The following is a 24,441-nucleotide window of genomic DNA, read 5'->3' as shown; positions in this document are numbered from 1 at the left end:
GAAGCGATCACTAACTGACTAGTGAACCTCGGTTGTTACCTGAACTATCTGATGGTGTATGGTTTAACGCCATGTTTAGTACAATATACGAGGAACCCGGAGAAAATCTCTGAAATCACACCGACCCACTAGAAACTACTGCCAAGATTTATATGGTACCTACATTGGCCGAAGCCGAAACTCGAACCCACACAGACAGAGGTGAAACGGCAGTAATCCGTAACGTTGTGAGCTTTCGACCACTAGACCACTTTGACTATCTGATTCTCAAATCATTGTAGATAAGCTAAATGTTTTGGGAAATGCAGTGAAGTCATTCAAAGAATAAATCTGAATTGTATTGCAAGACATTGATTTTATTTGTGAATTACTAGTATTCATTATGTAGCAAAGATAATGCAAAGTGGAGAGATTTATTGACTACACTTATACATTATGATTAAAGAATCATGCAAACTGGAGTTCAGATTAGTGAAATATAGTTTGGATTGTTCTCTTACATTATTCTCATCCTATAACAAATATACTATACATGTTCTACAAGACGATGTGGCCACATCCGTTTGATAATTATGTATATCGTATACAGATATGAGTAACGGGTACAAACAATTTGTTTCATTCTTAAGTAAGACCCGACATCATTTATTTCATTAAAGCCTCATTTTCGCTTGTATCCATGGCAGGAACTCTTTGACCTTGGCATACACTCCAGGTTTCTTAGCCAAGGCACATCCATCACCCCATGATGTGGCTCCTATAACTGTGTATTTACCTGAAAAATAATATTTTCAACTGTAAAATAGCAATATAATGTCTGTTTTGAAAACTATAACAAACTTAATGCTAATTTTGAGCGCTCATCGAGATGATTTATGAAGCAGATTTCTTCGCAATTCAATGAGTCATTCAAGGTACTTTTGGAATTGGTCTATTAGATATAATGCATCAGGAATGCAATGAATGTAATATCCCTATATTACAATTCCCTAAGATAAAAATCGCAAATTTAGAAAATGATTTTCTGTGACATATAAGAGTTTAATTCTTGAACATTTAAATTAATTTTAGGAGCCTGTCATAAAAAAAAAAACATGTTTGTTATGTGTGTTCTCCATTACACCCCCATTTGATGAAGAAAATTAACTCGCAACTGCATCGTAAGGAGCAAATAAATGGTAGGAACAGACTAAAAGGAATCATTCATAAAATGCTCGACTAACTGCATGCAACTGCATGAATGAATACGTTCAGTGTTTGCATTATCCATGCTAAATATGTCAAGAACTTTGTAAATGTCCATAGGATACGTTTCATAAAATCATGTGTATATATATATATATATATATATATATATATATATATATATATATATATATATATATATATATATATATATATATATATATATATATATATATATTAGAACACTGGGCATTCTGAATTAGTCCTAATGAACTTCCCTTGCCCGTAAGCCAGATGATTTTTTTCAGTTTAGTCCTGTGCTTTACCTCATTGAGAATGATACGGTTGGTCGTAAACAAAGTAACAAAACAAGCAAAGCTAAGTTAAGTTAATTTAACAAGTAAATGACATACCTAGAGAATAAAAGGTAAAGGTGAAAATTAAAAAAGGAACTGATAACATTGTGAATCCAAACACATATAACCCTAAAATTACTATCACAAGTCCAAAATAATTAAATGTTCTCAATGAACTCCTGTATTGAATGTGCTGACGTGCCAGTCGCCACGAAAGAGTTGATATGAAACAATCTTGATGTTTCACACTGATATTATCCCGAATATCTTTAATGAATTGACAATATTCCGACCATAGTGATCTAGTATAAAAAAAAGGTAATGACAATGTCGTGATTCTAATAAATAAATTAAACATATGATTATGCTCAAATTATTTCTGATTTTAAAAAAAAAATAAAAATTATATTGAATAATAGTGTTTACTTCAGAACCTTTAAAAATATCAGGGACATAATGAGGGGATCAGGATGTTGGTCACTTTCTCATCAAATTTGTAAACAGTTTCTGCTTTAGGACATTCTAAGGCTAGACCTTGCACTCAAACATCAGTAAATAACATGTTTATAATTACAAGCAAGATAAATATCATATAAATTTTCTGCAACATGGTATGGTTAACAGTCCAATTCAACAAGTTGCCATTATCTTAATGTGCAATTTACAGTCATGTACAAAGGTTAAACACAGTACAGATATGATTGACATTTCTTATCCATCATCTGATGGATGTATCCTTAAAGGACTCATACACTATCACAATGAGTTTTCGTCATTGATGACAGCTAATCCTCCTTTTACACACTATATTATCATTATATTGGCTACATCAATGTAGCAACCATTTCAATTTAAAGTAATTAATGTTTTAGAAAAAATAATGTTTCTTTTCTTTTAATGCTTGACAGTGTAAACGTCTTTAATTTGATGAGTATGTTATAAGATTATTCTAAAACCCTTTTCGTGTGTATTTGTGTTAGCATTGACTTTTCAATGAACTTCTCCTGAATGTCTGATGAATCCTAAATGAAAATAAAAACATGATACCAATCTGACATCCAATTTTGTCACCATGGCAGTCAGACATACCGTCTAATTTCAATTACTTCTCCTGAATGTAAAGTCAGATTCACTTTGGAGTTCAACGTTGTTTTTGTCCGTTTGTCGTGTCAGTTGCCGACTCAAACAAAAAATAATAATGCCCTAATGGCGTTATGTAAGCTGCGTGATTAGGCACCTGACAGTTTATACCACAATAAACTCAGAGGAAATAACATTAACTCTTATAATTGAAATTTCAAGTTTTCGATATATTATTGTGTTTGCATGAGTAAAAAAGACTGTAAATCTTAATTGAGCGTAGTAATACATGTTTTTGGTTTTATGTTAAGTAGATATTCATAGCACTTGGGATTGTCCTGCTTTATCGTAATAAGGTCATCATAATACCAGTCCTTCAACCAATGAAAGCCACATGTATTCAATGTTTTTTAATATAAATATTGTTAAAATTATATTTTCCTTTAACACATTCTTCGTGTCTGCCTTCACTGGCAGTGTCTATCTTATGATGTACTCATGACTATATTTATAGAAGTGATATTCTTATAAAAATAGTTATCCTTACAGTTCATATATAAATAAACGCAATTCATTTTGATCACGTGGTAACATTCTGACCAATGGAAATATTACTTTCCTTTACCAACTACTGGCATTGCAAAATGTATAGGGTTTTCACCATAATACAGCATAATAGATTTAATTGGTTGTAAATGAAAAAAGTTCCAATCTGATATCCAACATAGCTACATCAACAGTCATCTTGAAATCTTCACAATTGAACTCTTCCGAAATGAAGAGTCAGATATTTATAGGACTTCAACTGTAGTCTTTGCTAGCTGTCCTGTTGCTCCCTGATGAAATATATACAGCTGGTATATCACAGGAGCCATCTTGAAACTTGTTTTACTAGTGCTTCTTCTAAACTAAGTCACGTGTCATTGTGAAATGTGCACTGAAGGCTTTATATTGTATCTCGTTGAATGTCAATGTAAAATGTTACCTACATCATTGATGATATTGCCATCATATTTCCATCTTGAAATAATGTTACTATTACAATCCCAAAAGGTGCAGTTATCTCAACGCTGTGCTTTTATCAAAATAATGTTAATAATATCTAGTTAGTTATACATCGAAATGGTGCTTATCAGATACCAAACATAGCTAAAATCCATTTTGTTTAATGTATGATATTCATAATTCTCCAAAAACAGTTTTATCAATATGAACGTTTCCTCAGAAGAGATCATAGGATGCCTTGTTGGTCGTAAATGAAAATGGTGCTGACCTGACATCCAATATATCAACCACAAGAGCTAATGTGAAGGACCTTTTATTGTTGAAGAATAACAAAGGTGGTTTCATGACTTTGCAATTTAAAGGAAGGATTGGTATTATCTACAATTGCTGGCAATTCATTTTAGGCATTAAATGATCAGTCCGTTGGAATGATTCTTGTTTTAAGTTCACACAGTAGTGGCAATCATCTCACATATTGAGAACTATTCAGACTGACACATAATCCCCAATCAATATAAATGTTGCCTTTCCTAGTTTGTGTTTTAAAAATATTCCTAATATGACCAAGATAATTATTTTTTTTGGTATATATATATATATATATATATATATATATATATATATATATATATATATATATATATATATATATATATATATATGAAGTAAGTCTGTAATAAATGCATGACCAATTAAGATGTCTGAGGTACTGCTCCAAAATTGGTCTGGTGCCCTGACGAACTTCACCAACTCCACTGGAAAATGAAAACCAAGATCCAGAGAAAACTTTGAAAGACAATATCTGGAATTTAGATCAATGATTCTATTTTTTTTTATTTTTCGCTTTTGTTCTGTAATATTGTCACTTAAGGGCTGTCTCTGTAATTTTTATAGTAAAATCCTAAGGGATGGCAGTTCTACTGATCAAATAACTAACTACTCTAACTGTAGATGACCGCCAATACAGACTCCCATATCAAAATGCAATAAATTGGCAATCAATTATTACCGTTTATATTACACACAAAAGGTCCCCCACTGTCTCCACTGCAGCTATCCACACCTCCAGTATACAAGTAACCAGCACAAAACATCCGTGGAGTAATGCGTTCTCCGTATGCACTCTTACATGCAATGTCACTGATTATGGGAACTTCGGCAGCTTCGGTATCGAATCTGGACAAGTATAAAAGCCATATCATATATTTTCCTATAAACTGCTCAGCTGCATGAATCATTAAAAATCCCCATACTCAGGGCATAAATATCTTAAGAATTCGAACTTGTCGGTAATAACAATGTGTTCGTCTTATAATGGTCAAATTATGCAAGGAGACTTGTGTCGATAGGAGGTAATTCCGTCCTCTCATCTCGGCTTAGTGATGAAGTTCTTTGTCATATTCTGAAGTTAATTGTGATATCAGTATGGAAAATTACGAATGAATTATCCCGATCAAGGAAGCAACCTATTTTAGTTGATCATCTACAGCTCAGAATAATAGATAATTTGGTCCACACTGTAAAATATTTTTCGCATTGTGTTTATTTGGAAAGCTCTTGTCACCATCAAATTTATAAGACCTAATTATTTCTCAGTTTTTAGATCTAAATTACCTAGTATCATAGTTTCAGTAGAATGATCCACCCAGCTTTGAGATAAGTTTATAGACTCGATAGATTGAATCTAATTTGGGTGTTTTGACTATATCTTGCAAATAAATTCATCAATATTCTAACAATCCCCATCCCCATATTTTACAACAAAGAGGATGTTCTTCCAAACGAAATTTAATATCATGTCATCTGTCACTCTCCCAGAGTTCTGAGCTTACATTTTCAGAAAACAAGTTGAAATAAGAGTCAAGCTTTAATAAGGAACAAAAACCGTTCATATACTTTTCTTGGTATTTTTTGCTTTCTGCTCTCATTATATTAACCTACAACACATTTGTTATTAACTTATTTAGTTTTCCTGATTAGATGCCACTGAGAAGTTCATGTATTTTTGAAATACTGAAACAGTTAAAATTATTTGAAGACTTTGTAATTCAAAAGGACAATTCTATATAAAACACCCATAAATGTTTATTCATTGTTTTTTAATGTATCGCATCTTTCAAGCATCTTTATACATGGTAAACTGTATTCAGTTGCTAAACATACCTATATCTATATGCACATGTGTTTAGTACATCAATAGCCACACCTATATATTGATGGCAAACTGTAATCATTTTATCAATATTCATACCTATGTATATATGTACATGTATGTGCCCCACCTGGTAAAATTCTTTCAAGTAAGTTTCGATAATTAGTTTCATTACATATTTATTTTAATTATTGGTAGCCACTGCAGTTGGAAAATCAACGTCATGGTACAAACCTGATAGATACGGACACAGGGTTGATACATGTATGATTTCTTCAGGTTCAGTCAAGCAGACAAGTCATTCCAATAATGTACTATACTTGGTAATGGAAGCCATATTTCTTGGCAGCTTGGCATGGTGTATATCAAATATATTTGAAATATTTTACTACTTTAATTCTTTAATCTCTGGCCTCTTGACCACCTCTGCTTATTTTATAAAATATCAATGTAACGTCTTCAATGATGCAAGATTGCTAGTTTAAAAAATATGGTAAGATTCTGCTAAGTTGCTATTACAAAGATGTTATATAAATGTTTTCTCTTGTATTAGTCAAGTCGCCAAGTGATGGCTGGGTGACTATTACAAAGATGTTATACAAAGGATTTATCTTTCTTGTAGTCATATGGCCAGTGGTTGCTGAGAGGCTGCTACAAAGATGTTGTATCAAGTCATATGGTTAGTGGTTTTGTCATGATTCTTAAACACTAAAAAACAGAAATAGCGGAAACCAACAAGTTTTGTAAAATTTGGCAAAAATGATTTTTTTCCTAGATTATAATTCAAAATGAAACAAAGAACTTACATCATTCTAACTTAAATAACACTGATTAATTATTTGATATCACACATCAAAGATCTGACTAAAATTGTGGTATTCCGAAGAAATTATATTATTGAATATGTTCATGTTCCTGAATTCTTGAACATGGTAATGTTCCAATGACCTAAATTATCATGATGTGCTAAGTCTTTGGAGTTGTCACAATACTATAATCCAAAATGTTCTTGTCTGAAATAAAAAATCAAAATAATTCCAAATGCTCTAATCCAAGAATATTATTGACCAGCAATTTGTATTTCCTATAAATATCAATTTAAATACATAATTCCACAAAAATTAATAACCCAATATAACAATATAACCAATTCTCCTTCAAGATGTTAAGGAAATAATGAATGATGATAAGATCAACAAAATAGGTCATAATTACCATTTTCTGGAGATACTCTGGCATTTATGGAAATTCCATTCTTGAAGTGTCTAGGGTCAGGGTCAAAATTGTATATTTTAACTCAAATTATGTTAAACATGATTAAATTAATCATGATCGGGATAATTATACAGTAAAAGTTAGCAATATGCTATGTTGTTTATAAAATCAATGCCCTTTGTCAGGTACAAAGTGAACTTGATTTTAGACTAAGGTCAATTAAACATTATATATATATATATACATTACAAAATATAATTAAAAAGGTCAACAAATAATACAAATTAAACATTAGTAACATTTCAGAAGAAGCTGAACAATACTGATATAACCATTACAAATATCCAAAACTTGTTTCTGAAGTGTCAACATCAACTCACATCATCACCCACCCTCGTGATAGCAAATATGTTTCGAAGCCATTTTGTTATCTATTCTCTTTGTGAAACATAGTTTTAACTATGATCACTATCCCTCAGTTATTGCATCTGTAGTTCAGGTTACAGGGAAGAGTCCTTATTACATATGAAGATGTGAACTTTGGTCTCTTGCTTAATCAAGGGATGAAGCCTCTGAAACCTGTATTGTCATTCTTTCTTTCTCATGAAATACTAACACCATACAGTATCATAATATTTAAATTAATGTAGAAGCGTCAACAGGTGGATATGATTAATTATAACGATGGATATGATTCATTTCAATGATGGATATTATTAATTACAATACTGTTATGTGTTTACATGTAAACATGGATCCCTACATGGCTAAAGCTCATTTGGAGTACCTGACAGTGTACCTACGTATAGAAAACTTGATGCCATGCAATGGAGTTAAGAATGTTGTAAGGGTAAAGCCGTGACCGTTATTTCAGATGGCTTGGATAGGATTTAAGCCTATTTTGGTGTGTCTAGGTCAATGACTAAGTCTTTATACTCAGATCAGTGTGTAGCACTTAACATTTGTGTATGTCTCGCCATTGTATAAATGCCTACTTCATACAGGTTTTCCACAGCACAGTCAGACATGCTGTTATCAGCCACCAATTGAGAAAAGTAAAACGGGTCATTGTATATAGGCGACTGCTTATTACAAACCTAAGGTATTATAATAAGTACTAAAAAGTCTCAAAAGCAACAAGCTTTGTACAATTCAACAACTAATTTATTTTCCTGAATAAAAAGTGACAATATAAAAATAATTACTGTGAATATTCTAGAATTTATATCACAAGTCCTAATGAATAAAGTCTAAATAAACTTTAGCGGTATTCTAATATTGTAACACTGAATGTGTTGATGCGCTTGTGATGGTTTGTGTTGTGACAATGTGCGAATAGTCTTTTACGGAATCAAAAAAGTAGAATCTAAACATTTATCCTTATTTGAACTTCATTATATATCCACACATCTAAGTCCATGAAAGTTAATTTAGAGCATTTTTTATTTCCAATAAAGGATAATTTGAACAAAATAAATTTTGCCCAAATCAAAATTCTGCACAATGATTTATATCCCCCTACCAATTATTTATGAACATCAGTGTAATATAATAAATTATATTAAGGGAATATTGAAACAAATGGATGACATCGTAAACGTTACCTACCGGTTGGTACATAAATCAGGTCACACTAACCAAGTTCTTTATTAGCTATTCTTGATGAGATAAATCGAATACAAATGTCATGAGTGTAGGCATAAAAGGTTCCAATATACAACAGGCATAATTAAAAAACAAACGCATGAATTAATTAAATAAACACAATACACCTTATCACGTAAACGTTGATTGTGTGGGGATGAAACACAAAACAAAAATCAGGTCAATACCTTAAGGACTTGAGAATTCCAGGTAAAGATGACGAACTATCAATAAATCGTACCTACCTTTCAACAGAAGTGTAAGCAGCAAATGTTTGGAGGATTAGCAAATTTGTACTTACTACTAGACGTTTTCCCCATCCTGTAATGTGGCATTGCATTCCCGCTGTGTACTCAGTGTTGCTTTGTGGGAGGCATGCTGGCTGTACATAGTCATTGAACACAATACCTCGCCCATCCTTGGGTCGAATCTTAAGAAGTGCCAGGTCATAATCATGATTTACATCTACAATTAACGAAAATTAGTATCAATACATTCTCGACTCAAAAACAGGATGAAACCCGTTGTACATTTCTTATCAATTGAAAATACTTCATATCTTTTGTACTGACCATCTTAAATAGAATGTGGAAGTGTTTTTCAAATATAATTCATTGAAATATAGGTACATTGTGCTACACTGCAGGGAGAAGTTTGATACAATAATAGTACACTACTGATGCATCACACTAAATACAATCCTGTTTCAATATATCGTTTGCCTATAATGTATCTCTTCCAAGAGTCGAATAGAAAAGAGGTAATAAAAATCCAAACAAATAAATTTAGCATCTGAAAGTAACATTAATAAATATATGACACTTGACATATTCGACCTACAGTGCTTCCAGCCTCAAAGATTGTAATTTTGCAATTCAAAGACTTAATCATTGGACTTATGGTGTCATGTGCTTAGGCATGTCCAAGGAAATATTTTTAAAATTCATTCAGAATTATGACAGGGTAAAGGTCAGAAAGATCATTAAAGGTAATACTTTAAAAAACATAACAACTGCCATAATTTCCATAAATGTATAACCAATTGACCTATTTTGCACATCCTAATCACTGAAATGAAACATGAATGCATTTCAAAAATAAAATATATTACTTGCTTAACTTGCTATTTTTCTATCATAATAATTATACTGTTGAAATGTATGTACTTCGTGCTAACACATGCATGCACTAATAATGAAAGCTCACGCTTGATCTAGTTATGGCTGTTGTTGATGTTGATGGGTTTAACGCCATTTTATAGCACACAATAGGTTATTCATGGAGGCGAGTATTAATTGTGAAGGAAGAACTCGGGAAAAACCCGGAAAGAACCACCGACCCATGAGAAGCTACTGGCAATCTTTCTCACATACCCACACTGGCCGAATCCTAGACTCGAACCTACGCAGGAATAGGTGAGATGGAAATGATCCGTAACTGAGAGCGCTTTAGACCACTCGGCCACACGGGGCCCTCTAGTTATCTAGTTATGGACACCCATGCACGCATCAATCATGCAAACACATGCATGTGCTAATTGTACGCACCAATGAATGCACTAATCATGCACACACATACATATAATTATCATGCACATAAATGCATTCACCAATCATGGAAGCACAAGCTTGTTCTAGTTATGCACAAACATACATGCAATAAGCATGAGCATGCACGCACATGAATGTAATAATCATGCACAAACATACATGAACTAATTATGCACACACATGCATTAATTATTGTTCATATAAAAGCATGCAATACTCACGCACACACATGAATGCACTAAGTATGTACACATGCATGCACTCATCATGGAAACACATGTTTGTTCCAGTTATGCACACATAGGCATGCACTAAAAATGAACAAATATGCATGTACTAATCGTGAATGCACTAATCATGCATGCTAATACATTCACTAATCAGGCACACATATGGATGTACTAATCAAGGACATGTGCTTAATCATGTACACACAAGAAAACACTAATCATGCACACACATGCTCACAACAATCATGTACACACAAGTATATACAAATCGTTCACACACATTAATTCACTACTCATGCGCACACATGCATGCACGAATTATGCTCATAGATGCATGCACTAATCATGAACGCACATGCTCACACCAATCATACACATACATGTATGTACTAATCGTTCACACACATGTATTTACTAGTCATGCACACACATTCATGTGGTAATCATGCATACACATGAATGTACTGAACGTGCAAACACATGCATTTATTAATCATGCATCATGACAAATGAGAACACCTGCAAATAATGTAAACTAAACACTGGTAAATGTATATTTAATGTGGGCGAAAAGAGCACTCAGTCATACTAAGTAAATGACAATGGTTTTGTTATAAGAAGTAATTGAAAAGAAGCATTATAATTTCAAAAAGATTAATTGTCAATCGTATTTATTCCTGCTTCAACATTAGTTCATTTATCTGCTAAATCCCTATTCAGTCTTTACCTTTTACTCAATTACATTCATTCCATCAAATTAAAAACTCAAATGTACACATAGCTGTAGAAATATGATCATTCCTGGCTATACTAGTTATGTGATGTTATTTTCACTGAAGATTTCTGAGCAGAGTGTGAGTGCATTTGTTCAGAAAAATGCCCTCTTAAATACAACTCTAAATAAAAGACCTAGTAATGTTTTTGAATATCTGTGTCTCTGATGAGTGATGACAATTCTTGATGAAGACATGAAATGTGCATTAAATTAAATTATTTTTTTTGAAAGTCTAGATATAAAATGACCATGATAATGTTTCCTTTATAAATCATAATAAAGCAAAATGTAGAACTCAGTCTTTTAATTTACATTTCTTGTTACAGATGCTTGTTATGGCAGTAAATAAAACAAAATGAAAATCATATTGCATGTGTTGCCTTGATTTATATTCACACATTATTTTTATTTTTAATTTTGAATTGATGTTTTCCATCATAGGAAATGCTTTCATATTATTCATTTTGAATTGCCCTTTTGAATCATATGACATGCTTTTACGTTAATATATTGAATTGTTCTTTTCTTTCATATGTCATGTTTTTATATTATCACTTTTGATTTGGTCTTTTATTTTACTGAATATGCCTTTAGCGACGTACTCCTCCTCAACTTCCATAATATATGCCCTCTTTTTTAAGCTTTGTATAGCCAGCTGACTGCATATGTCTCTAATATGGATCTTGATTAGAAATGGTCTTACAAAACTAGTATCTATGTAATTGATAGAAAATTATCAAACGTATATACCAGTATATTTACAACATAATGCATATTATAATCCTTTTTAATCAATGTTGTAAATATTATTGTAATATGTCTGGTTACGGGCTATAACATGTCTATCCCAAAGCAGGTACAACATGCAATATATATTATAATGCGATACAGAGACGTTTCAGACAGACATCCGCGGTTACCATTACATCGCTCATGGGTGAAGAAAGAAGCAATCCTAAACTCCTTCTCATGGCTATCATAACCCGTGTTATCGTGGTCTCCTGTTCTCACAATGATTTCATCACTTCTGAGACCTCTGTGCAAACAGAAATATAAAATTACACATGCTATTTATACAAGTAGACATCGTTTTCATGACAGAAAGAATGACAATGGGAAACCTAAAGCTAATGTCCAAAACAGTTAAAGCAATCCAAGAGAAGTCGGTGTGTTTTACTTTTCTGTTTTCTTAAAAGCTATAAAATATTTTTGGACAAAGTAAAAACATCAAACTGTATGTATGGAGTAGCAAGCATTTTTTGATGACCAATAAGTGGTACATCCAGAAATCGTATAAAAGTCTTTTATTGAAAACACCATGTCAGTATGCCAATCAATTTAAAGGAAGAGACATTAAAAAGACTGTCACGATGGTCATCATGGTAGCCATATTGGTTGTTAGATTAGAACAATTAACAATAACTATTAACTGGACATAATAAGAAGTACTCTAAAACCATTTTCAACCATAGTGAATGTACAATATGCACTACTTATGACAAACTAAATATCATAAGTCCTTTAGTGCGGCAAACTTTCCAATAAATTATGTTTCTGCTAGTATACTTACCTGATTACATTAAATTCAAAGATATATGCCTACTGTGTTCTCATAAATGCCCACTCAGTTATGGAAAGTTGGCTGTTTTTATGTCCATAGTATGTAGACAAGGGCAATAACTCTGCACATTATCACCTACAGGTGCCGCTATTCGTCTGAATGTATGCTTGCATTGTGGAGAGGATGAGAGTGTATTAAAATAATACGACTGGGTGAGCATTCTAGAAGCATCCTGGCAGAAACAAAAAATACTGCAAAACATTGGGTGTCGCACTGAAATACGTTCCCATGTCACATTACATGTGGAGGATTTGTAACAGGTCAGACCACTTTAGATAACACCTGAGCTTACATAATAGTTCCTGTTTGAAAGCCTTTTGGATTGTGCCAATACAAGAGTGAAGTCATAAGACGCCTTTTCTATTGCACAATGATGGCAACCGATTCTTGATGATGAAACTGGATTGCGTCATAAGGATTGCTGATCCATTTCGTCGAAACGGACGGTCAACTGGCTCAATATTGAGGGCATATAATTAATTGCATGCCAAGACAAATTCTATCAGGAGAAAGGTTTTGTATTAAAGGAGCTTCAGCAAGTTCAGTGCTAAAGGTTTGAAGTTTTGAAATTCAGGCTTAACATAACAAATGATACTTTCAACTTTGGAAAACAATCTGCATGATTCATGTACATGAAGGTCAAATAACGAAATGTTAGAGAGGTCTTTGTTATGACCAAGATGATCATAGCCACAATGATCGAACAATGTTCCAATATGATAGAATGGTAGCCAACATCTTGTCCTTGAGTTATAAAAATAAATGTCAGCTACCTAAGTGACAGACGCACTCAAATGGACATTTTGTATTATTTTCACTCGAAAACAGTACATGAAAACAATGGAAGAGGGGCTCATCCAAGGCTTTTGATACATCAGCACATTCAAGACCTGGAATTCATTCAGAATACCACTGGAATCCAGTATGTATGCTCTATACCTTTTGACTTGTGATATACCTTTTAGGATTATTTGGGATTTGGCGCACAATACTGTAAGTTACTTTTAAATTTTCACATGGTGTCTTAAGCAATTACATTATTTATTGAATTTTACATACCTGTTTGATTTCTAATTTTCAGTTACTTAATTTAACTACAGAGCCATAACAACAAACTTGTTCTGAAAACAGTTGCTCAAAAAATGAAAAACTTTCATGATAGCAGTCATCTCCAATATATTGACATGAAGGCCTGCGTCCTATTGACGCTACTGGTTACAGACAGTGTATAAGTTTGGTAATAGATGGGCTTTGCATTCAATGAAACATGCATCTATATACACAGTTACATCCTTTTGCGGCAGCTTTAATGATATCTATGGTGTTCGCCAACCTTGGTTGCACAATTCATCCAGGTAAATACTATTTTGTTCGTTATGCTGATCTTGTAATCGAGTGGCATGGAAGATGAATACACTTGTGAGATGCAAATGGCACACGTATAGGTGATACAGTTAGAAGATTTGCATCGTTGAGATAGCAAGGCCATCTGCAAAGAGCACATGTAGAGGAAATTCCGTAGGATAAGATGTGATGCTGCATTACACAGTTTGAGGAGAAACTCCCTCGTCATCATCCGCTATATGTTGGAAATGGATAATGTGAGAATGGCAATTCAGATAAATGGGAAGACGTAACTGGTTACGATGGATAAGAAATCCATATTAAGATCATTTCAGATGAATCAGAGATGATGGATATAGTACTCTTCATATATGCGACATATGATACATACAATTTATTGCTAGCTTTGAATTCTTGCATTCAGCATACCTTGTTATTATAGTTGACTCTGAAATGACACGGTAAGAAATTAGAAAGAAAATAAATGAATAGTTTACTACATTAAAAGAATGTCATATATCCCCGTTAAACTCAGGGTGATAAAGAAAACGAATGCCTCTATGATCATGAACTTCAACATGTTCTATTAATATGTGGCCTTGTGTAGGTATGCAATCAAATAACACATAACCTATACAGAAAATAATGTATACAACATGCTGAATAATCCATAATAAACCTGAAAAATAACAAAATCTTTAAATAGGTGGGCATGAATTTTGAAAGTGAAAGTGAATACTATTTTCAGTTCACTAGCGGGAGCATAAAACTAGCAGTAAACGGAGGTACTAGGCGGGATATTTTGCCCTTTGTCTGTATACAAAAATATTGCCTTTGAGAGGGCCGGATTTTGTTAAATAGTATGACTTATATAGCTAACGCGAATGGGCAACGTATTTGAAGGAGAAGATATGAACAAGACCATCTGCTCAGAAAGAGTAGTGATGAAAAACGTTCAACTTTTCCATTGTGGTAGACATATTGTATGTCAGATCTGACCTATTTTCATTTAGAACCAGCTAAACATTATACAGAAAACCCCATTGTGTTAATTTTATGACAGTCAATTCAGAAAGAGTAGAAACAACAATACTTTCCAAAATGACCGCTGTGATCACCATATTGGATATCCAAGTTTTAATGTCGAAACCAGTCGAAATCATTATAAGTCTCTCAGTGAAAATCCTATATTGATATCACCATCTGTTCAGTTAAATAGTGATACGATTTTCCAATTGTCGCTATAGAGGATACATTAGATCTCAGATCAGCTGCAAATTCATTTAGGACCAAATATAATTCATTTTAATTTTTTTAATGAAACGTACATTTTGATATTACCATCTATTTGGGAGAGTACTGATAGAAAGAAATTCAATATATTGGATGCACAAAGGGTACCATTTTCATGCACGACCTTCAAGAAGTACAGTGTACAGCTTAATGGCAATCATCAAATTAGTTTAGGAATGATAATAATTTTGTGCTAATATATTTGAATGCCAGACAGGCTCATGATGAATGAAAGATGGACATTTGACTAAATGGCATCAACACCATTTTAGCAATTAAATCATTGAATAAAACTAGGCTATTCAAAATGCATGTGTCCTTTTAACGTAATCGTAGTTACAGAGGTGTATATGCTCCATTAACATGTATGTTGTTTTCACCTTGATTTATGTTACACATGAAAACAATTTACTTATGTTGCTAAAGGGAAGTGATAGTTTTAATTCACCGTAATGTATTATCCTAGCTGCCAATCTGTTTTGAACTGTTATTTTAGAGCAACATGCCAAGAAAATAATGTGTTGTGTAATGGGTTCGTAGAGTCACCTCAAATCATTAAAAATAAAAATTTCAGTTTACACTAAACATTTACTGTTTCTCTCTTCCTCAAATATTAATCAAATAATGACCATGGTTTGGGCATATTTATTTGATAACTAAATTAATGGCTATACATTCATAGTTCAACATTCTTTGCTAATATTACAAGTGAAATCGTGTGCGAAACACCAAGCAAGGAGATTCAAATTTCGTTTATTATGAATGCGGTGTAACAAGTGAAAAGCATTTGTTTTTGTGTATTAGGTTTTATAAATACATATATAGTATGAGATCTATTGAAGTTGTTACATGTCTGCCAGGATTGTTGCAAGGGAAACGTTTTCAAAAGAAATGTAGCTCAAATCAATTCTTATGAAAATATTATGTCCTGTCCTCTATATACATTTGTTGACCAGACAATACTTAACAGTTTGACCCTAACGATGTTTAATGTTTCATCCTTTTTACATGCATCTAATGACTGAATATTGTTCATTTTTTTAATTTTCTCGATATATTAAAGCGTTCCTACAATTTACATACATGGTGAAACCTGGAACAAAAGTTGCACAAAATCTGGATCATGGATTATTCAGATTGGATTTGAAATGTGATAGAATCTTTTATATTGTTCAAATGTTTCTCCACCTTTTATAAATTATTTTTTTTTAAATTATAGAGGTGAAATTAAATCTGCTTGCGCATTAGCTGGTTATATTCATGTTTTAATCTAGAAAACTTGAGCTGTTACCAAAACAAAATTTGTAATGGATCAATGTCTTAGAGCACGGCCACTTATTTACAGAATACAGGTCATATAAAACCACTGTGACATAAAAGATCCATATACATTTGACATATATGTTTGGTGGAAACATGATAAATACTCTTATAATTTGGGCACAGACACCATCTTTAATTACTATTTAAAGCCACATGTGTGTGACTTAGGTGACTCACTTTTAATGTGTAAAATGTTTTCATTCCAAGATGCATAATTCGTGTAGTTGTTAAGTTTAAAAGTGAATTTTAAAGTCTTATAATCTGAAAAAGGCACCATATGAACGACACTGTAAAATCAGTATCAGTAACCCATCTGTAGGTGTGAAAAGTTTTCATTCTTAATCAAATTTCATATAGCAGCTATTGGTGTCTTGAAATTAGAGCCAACACTAATAATCTCCACTTTATCATAACTACTAAGAGGTAGGTCATAATGTTGGTGCGTGACGCATTTTCAACCCATGAAATGCAAAATTGTACCTTTCATGTTAATACGTCGAAGATGCACGTAGTTATTGTTTTTAGCAATTTAGAAAACAATCTGAGAACTAGATGACAATGACCAATCTTTGCTTTAAGTCATGCCCATCTGCAGTTGGACTCTCATTAGAAGTTTGATCACAGTGGTAAGGTGTTAGTATTGACATCATTGGTAAAATTTTCCTGTAATTTTTAACAAATTCTGGACAGTGGGATACAGTGACCCAATCTTCATGTACGACATATGTTAGTCTCATATATACAGACCAGACAGGAAGAAATGACACAGTTTAATGGAATTTTTACCAAATCCTGGTAATTGTATCACATAAATCACATGATGCTAAGCAAAAACTGTCTTTCCTAAGAGACAAACCAAGTATAAATTAGGAGGGAAGATGAAAAAATCTAGAGACGTTATTTCACAGAATAAATATTATATGATTTAAAATCTTGAAAGAAGTAAATCACAGTGAAGTTGTTTCACCAACAGTGGCTGACCTTTCTCAACTTCTACGTCGGTATCACTATTGTATCCGAATTTGATACATTAACAAAAATCAGTGTAGCTTAAATCAATACGACTATCATATATCCGACTTATTGAAGGCATCGTATTCATAATTGTAATGATAAAGACACGAGAAAGTGCTAAATGAAATCAACGGCCTCCAATCTGGAGAGGGGAAAATCGATTCATCAGATTACGTCTATATCTTAAACAGCAGTGATGTGATGTAATTAAATGATCATTTACCTGAATGCCTGTATTTTGTGATAGATTGTTTTCCAATGAAGATGACACCCCGAGAACAAGTCTAAAATATTGTATGTTGGTAATACGGACAATTGCAGCAATGTTGCAGGAAGCTCATATTAATATTTCAGGTGCTACTAACATGATCGTCTTCTGCTGATCACACAATCAGTCCGCTATATCCGCTTACTTTGTTTTGGCTACCCCAGTTGTCTATGTTAAAACTGGTTATTTTACTTGTAATCATACAAGATGTGTCTTTCAACAACACAATTGCGTCCCATTAACTTGAAAATAAATAACATATGCCATTAAATAAAAGGTCATCAAACTCAAACGGTTCTCAAGATGAATCTATCGAGAATGACTCTTCGTTTCATCATATCTAGTGGAGGATAATGCAAATTGCCTCAAGGTTCTATCAATTTATATCCAAAGAATTAGTTACTGTGGCAAAATGCAAAACAAAATACAAAAGTGAAATACCACTACCCACCACCATCCCATATATATATATATATATATATATATATATATATATATATATATATATATCACCGTGTGTGTGTGTCGGTATATATTGACTGTCCAACCAATATTGTGTACAATGCATTTAAGGTGCATATGCATATGCTTAATGTACTATAGCAACAATGACTTTCAGATACCATCCCTGTGCTCACTTTGTTCAAGCTACAATATATTTTAGTAGCTTTGCTTATTGTGTTGTAAAAACTATGCATTTTAGTAGCTGTCAGTGTGCTTAATGTGTTGTAGCATCAATGAATTTTAGCTGCTATCCCTGTGCTCACTGTGCCGTAGCTACAATGTATTTTAGGTGATATACCTGTGTTCAATGTATTGTAGCAAAAATGCATTGTAAATGCTATCCGTGTGCTTAATGTATCGTAGCAACAATGCTACCATGAGGCGATATTCCTATCATATTTCCTTCTACAATCATGTGAATCCTTGCTGTTGAAATGTCTGTCCCTCAATTGGTATCGTCGTAGTCTTTTTAACTATTTTCACAATATTTAGCTAAGTCTAACAATCGGTTATAATAGAAACGAAATCCACCATGTTGATTGCATTGATAAACTAAATTGATGGTGAGCCTATTCCGTTTTTTCTTCCATCCTATCTGTTTAATGTTCATCCTCGTTTCGTAGATTGTTATAATATTCTAAAATAAATAGGACGGCTGATTTATACATTGAGTTGTTTCTAATGGGTTCGGTCTTTGGAGTAACTCCAGACTGGTCAATATTCCTCCCTCCATATCCTTTGTTGTCACCCCTAGCTTTTAGTTTCCACCAATATTCTGTTCCAACCCATTGTCTGTTTTGTGAATTTTCGATCCGCAACATACCCCCAGTACAAGTGGGACATGAATATAAGACTTAAAGAAATTATCCACGTCAGAGATTCGAATGAATGCGTTCTGGTGAATTTCTTGAGATAACTTTTAATATAACATTATCTTTTCAACAACTCCATTTATTTTGCAAATGCCAAAATCTGAAGAAACTTCCTTTTATAAGTAAGCTGTGAAACTTGTCTTAAGAGATTACCCAATACAGTGAGAGGTGGAGTCTGCTCTGACTTCCTTTTGACCCGGACTATTTACCAAAAGCTATTTATGTCAGTAAACATATTGACCATGATTCAAATTCTCGGTCACGATTTCACTCCACTTGAACATGACACGCTGTGTTCTAATTGCAAAATGGACAGGTTAACATTGAAATCCAACAAATGAACCTTGTCGAAATGTGCATAGGTGGATTTCTTCAAATAAATCTCGCGAGATAAGGCTAATTACATAATGCTCATGGAATTATCAGATATGGAACACCAAAAGGTCAATAGTATTACACACTTGTGATTGTATACGTGCGTATGTATGCATAAATGTGTCTACGTGTGTGTGTGAGAAAGAGAAACGTGAAATGCTCTGCTTCATATGCAATTCACAATTACCCGGTTGTTTAAACTATCTCATTCTTAATATTCATATCATAATCCAAACTACATGTATATGTTCTCACAGGCTCTATAAATACAGATAACCGTTTTATAGGCAAACAATGTGGACAAGCATTTGTTCAATTTCAAATAGTTCGAACAATTAGAGATTAAATATACATGTTCAATCTATATATATATATACAGTTGTAACAGCTATTTTAAACCACATCACAACATCTGCATGCTTGTTACAATGCTCACATTTTAATTTCAAATCATTGCTTTAACTAATAATATATATCTACTTATTTTCTGAAGATATCGTATTTCATCATCCCATGTTTATACACAAAGCCTGATATTCAAGGATAACATAACCTTTGCCACTGCCTACTTACACAATTTCTATTACAAAATTACAGAACATAAGTAATCATATCAAATGACTCGATTCCTCAATATCATTGACATGAGACTGTTTTATAATAAAATTGTTGTTATGAAAGAGTAAAAACAGAATAGTTCACTCAAATATGATAATTCATTACGGAGGCATGATTATTTAAACTTTCAAAGAATAACATTCGATGCAACCTAAGGGCAAATCGTCAGAAGGTAATTCAACAATACTGCAATCATTGATATTGCTTGACTTGTTTCTTAATTTGGACGTAACTCCAATACAAGCTCAAAAATACTAGCTGCAATGTTACTTACCTGCACTGACGGCTCTCATGGTGTGTGTTTTTTCACTCATGTCACGGTGGGAGGGGTTGTTAAGTGCAAGGTGAAATCTATTCCTCTCCAATCCATGCCTTCCGTGTGACATTTTGTTTTCAACAATTGTCTCTTCACAGCAGGCAGCAGAGGGGGTGAACAGACCTTTGTCTGAAAAGCGTCGAAACGTCGAAAATAAATCTTCCTACGAACGATCGAAAAATAAAAAGCGTCGACAGAGTTTTAAAAAGCGTCGACACTTTACTGAGAAAATCTCTGGAATTTTTCTAATTAATATTACTCCATTGTCGTTGGTGATTTTTTCTAGTTTATTATGCATGCTGTTTACGCAATTACGCCTTCGCTGAGGTCATCACCCCCTCTGCTGCTATTAATTTATCCAAATTTACCACCATACCAAGTTTGATGAATATTTCTCAACACGTTCTCGCTGTCGTTTCTCCTCATCTGTTTCATCTTTATTTGTTTCATCTTTATCTGTTTTATGTTTCAAATAATATTCAAGTTCTGATGGTGGTTTTTCTATTTTTGGATTTATGTTTTTTTTTTTTTCTGTAATATATCATTAAACTTCTGTATCGATCTCCACCGCAATTTTTGCAAATCTGATATAATCTTCTAACGCCGTTGTTACATCCAACACAACTTCGTGGACCAGCATGAGGGTTTTTCTTTATAAGATAATTATGTTTTTTGCAATATTCTCCACGACATTTTTTATCACATTTATTAGTGGTTCCTTGACGCAGCCACGCACAATTGTTCATTATATTAATGATATCTTTTTAATTCAGTTTAATTTTATCATCACCCCTTCTGCTGCTATAATTAAATCATTATGTTATAATAAAATGGTACATCCGGAATCTCATACTGCAAGAATAGCTCGAGAACGATTAGAAGCAATCAAAAAATTTCTTCCTGTTAGAGATTCATTTAGAAAAAATCTACAAGCGCAGCAAGAAGCACAAATTGAGTACGAAGAAGACACTAAAAAACTTTTTAAGCCCGTTACTGCAGCTACTGAGAAAGTTACAACAGTCATCAAGGAAGATCTTCTTCCGGTATCAAAACAAACAGCAGAACAAACCGAAAAAATAGCAGCGAGAACTAAAAAAACAAAGAAGATTTTACGAGATCTTCCACCTGACATAGCCAGGGAAATAGCTGCAGCTCAACCTCTACCTGTCGGTGAAAAAATACTTGAAGGTATTGGAAAACTTCGTACTGAAGTCGCCGACGTGAGAAAAAAACATGCATCTGAATCTAAACCAGTAGGAGAAAACTTAGAATTGATTGCAAGATTTAACGAAGGAATTGTTGAAGATATTAGAAATACTGACAAAGAAAAATTACCTGAAATGATATTATTTGGTATATTTAATAAATCTGATATTTTAAAAACTGGTCATGAAAAAGTAAATGATGATAATTTTATTAAATGGATATATCGCGTATATTACAACAAAAAACAAGCTAGAGGTCCAGAATACGAAAGTCTTCATGAAGAAGTAAAAAGACTTTATAAAGAGAGAATGAAACAACTAAAACAGGAACAACTCTCTCAGTATCAACTTCCTTCACCTCTGCAACAAATAGAACAACAGCAATTGATGTTAAGACCATCTAGAGAGAAAAGGAAGCAGATTGCAAAGGAAATAAAGCGAAAAGTAGAAGAAAAATGGAAACAAGAAGAAAAAATATTTAGAGATATAGAAACTAAACAACAGGAGAAATTACGTTCACTGGGTGAAGAAAGAGATCCTGACGATGATCCTCCAAGCGCTGTAGGAAGTGGGTTCCTGACTGCATCTGGAGAAAATAATTTTGTTTGTCCTGATAATATCCTCAATGACGTGTCACGGTTAGAAGTTCTCATGGGGGGAAACGTGCCGGGAATAATTCATCAGAAATAATTAATGAAGCATCTGATATTTGTCGGCGATTATTTCAAAGGTGGTGTCATGGATATTGGCGTTTACCGAGAGCTTATTGATGAGCTCGTTGATGATTAGTCACCGCGATTAGATAAATGGTAAATAAAATATGATCATACACAATAATCATCGTAAATCCGTATCGGTCAGAGCGGTAAACTCACGATTACCAATCTATAGGGTTATTTACGGAGATGGACTTGGTGATGTTATTCAGGGATTATTTACAAGGTTAGCCCCAAAAGCAGCGCCTATTGCAAAACAATTATCGATGAAAGCTATTGATATTGTTCGTGAAAAAGCTCCTGGTGCAATTGTCAATGTTGCTGGGAAGGCGTTCTCGGCGATCAAAGATAGACTAGCACGATTAATAAGACAAAACAACAACCACCAGTAAAACTGGCAAGTACTGAAATTATGCCCGCAGACGTGAGTAAAATAATAAATCAAGCTGCAAATCAAAAACTAGCAGCGTTAGCAGATCGGGGACTCGGTGAATCGGGAAATAATATTTCAAGTTTAATATCAGGAAGTGGAACTTCCCGAGGTGGAATTTTCCGAACGCGGTAATCAACGTGTTAGACGAAAATAATTATAATAAAATGTTCAAGCGCGTATCCGACACAGCATTTGACATGGAAGCACCTGTCCTTAAAGATGAATCGGTACGTGATTATCAGTTTTATTCTTATGACGCACGAACACCAGATCAACGTGGAAGGATTGAACTGCAAGTTCATGACACAAGTAAATATTTTTTACCCGCTGAGGCGTTTATTCCGGTAGAAGGTACAATCATAAAAACGGATAATACTAATTACTTAGATCAAGTAAAAGTTGGTTTCGTCAACAACGGGATCATGGCATTATTTGATAGCGCCACGTATATGATTGATGGAAAAAATATTGAATCGATTGAGAAGGATGTAGACGTTGCTACAACAATAATAGGGCTGGCAAGATATTCTGATGATTATACAAGATCAGCAGGTCCCACAATGATGTTTGTGAAAGATAATTCTAATAACCCTGAAAGCGATCCGTATAATATAAGACGACCAAGACATTTTGCCAATAACGCGGATGCCGATGTGTGGCCGGTGGTTCATGGTTCTAGTGAAAATTTCAACTTGGGATTTGCAGCGCGTAGAAATATGTTGCTAGGAGACAATATAAGATTTTCATGTACAATTCCACTATCGCATATTTTTGGATTTTGTAGGAATGTTAAAAAGGTTATTTTTGGAGCTAGACACACGGTTGTTCTTGTAAGAAAGGGTGATGATAATGATACTCTGTGGAGACCCGCTGGTGATGCTGGTAAAGTAGTATTATCGAAACTTTCACTGTGGATGCCGGTAATGACTCCAACGATCGCAGAAGAACAGAAATTAATTTCTTTCATGGACACAGGTGGTAAATCCTTGTTGTCATGGTTAACAACAAACACAGATAGTATGCAAACTAACGTTAACGGTCAGTTTACATGGCATATAGCATCACAACAAGGTGTTTCTGCACCACGGCATATTTTTATTGCGTTTCAAAACCATAATCGTTTAGGTAATCAAGTTCACTCTCATATGATATTTGACCAACTGGGTCTTACAAATATTTCCTTGCGGATAAACGGACAACAAGAACCAACAGAGAATATACAACTAAATTATGCACTAAATCACATAGGACGTGCATATCATCGTTTGATGTCATTCATGGGACATGATCAAAACGTAGATACTGGGTTGCAAATATCACAACATGATTTCAGGACGTTGTATCCGA

At 33.5% G+C, this 24,441-nt stretch overlaps 1 protein-coding gene across 1 annotated transcript in view; it reads right to left on the bottom strand.

Annotated features, from left to right (window-relative positions):
- Positions 1-653: 653 nt before the first annotated feature.
- The window catches only part of LOC149774631 (chymotrypsinogen A-like), a 122,001-nt gene continuing 98,213 nt past the window's right edge, over positions 654-24,441 (bottom strand). The window contains exons 5-8 of the mRNA XM_089944958.1: positions 12,113-12,228; positions 8,883-9,102; positions 4,636-4,802; positions 654-775 (exon numbers count right to left, since the gene is read on the bottom strand). Coding sequence (XP_089801084.1) covers positions 654-775; positions 4,636-4,802; positions 8,883-9,102; positions 12,113-12,228 — 625 coding nt within the window. The remainder of the gene's footprint in view (positions 776-4,635; positions 4,803-8,882; positions 9,103-12,112; positions 12,229-24,441) is intronic.

This window comes from Sinohyriopsis cumingii, unplaced genomic scaffold, assembly GCF_028554795.1.
Source record: "Sinohyriopsis cumingii isolate HCF-2022 unplaced genomic scaffold, ASM2855479v2 utg000160l, whole genome shotgun sequence".
Lineage (NCBI taxonomy): Eukaryota > Metazoa > Mollusca > Bivalvia > Unionida > Unionidae > Sinohyriopsis > Sinohyriopsis cumingii.
Note: the sequence above shows the minus strand (reverse complement) of the source record. Positions and strands in the feature narration are given on the sequence as shown.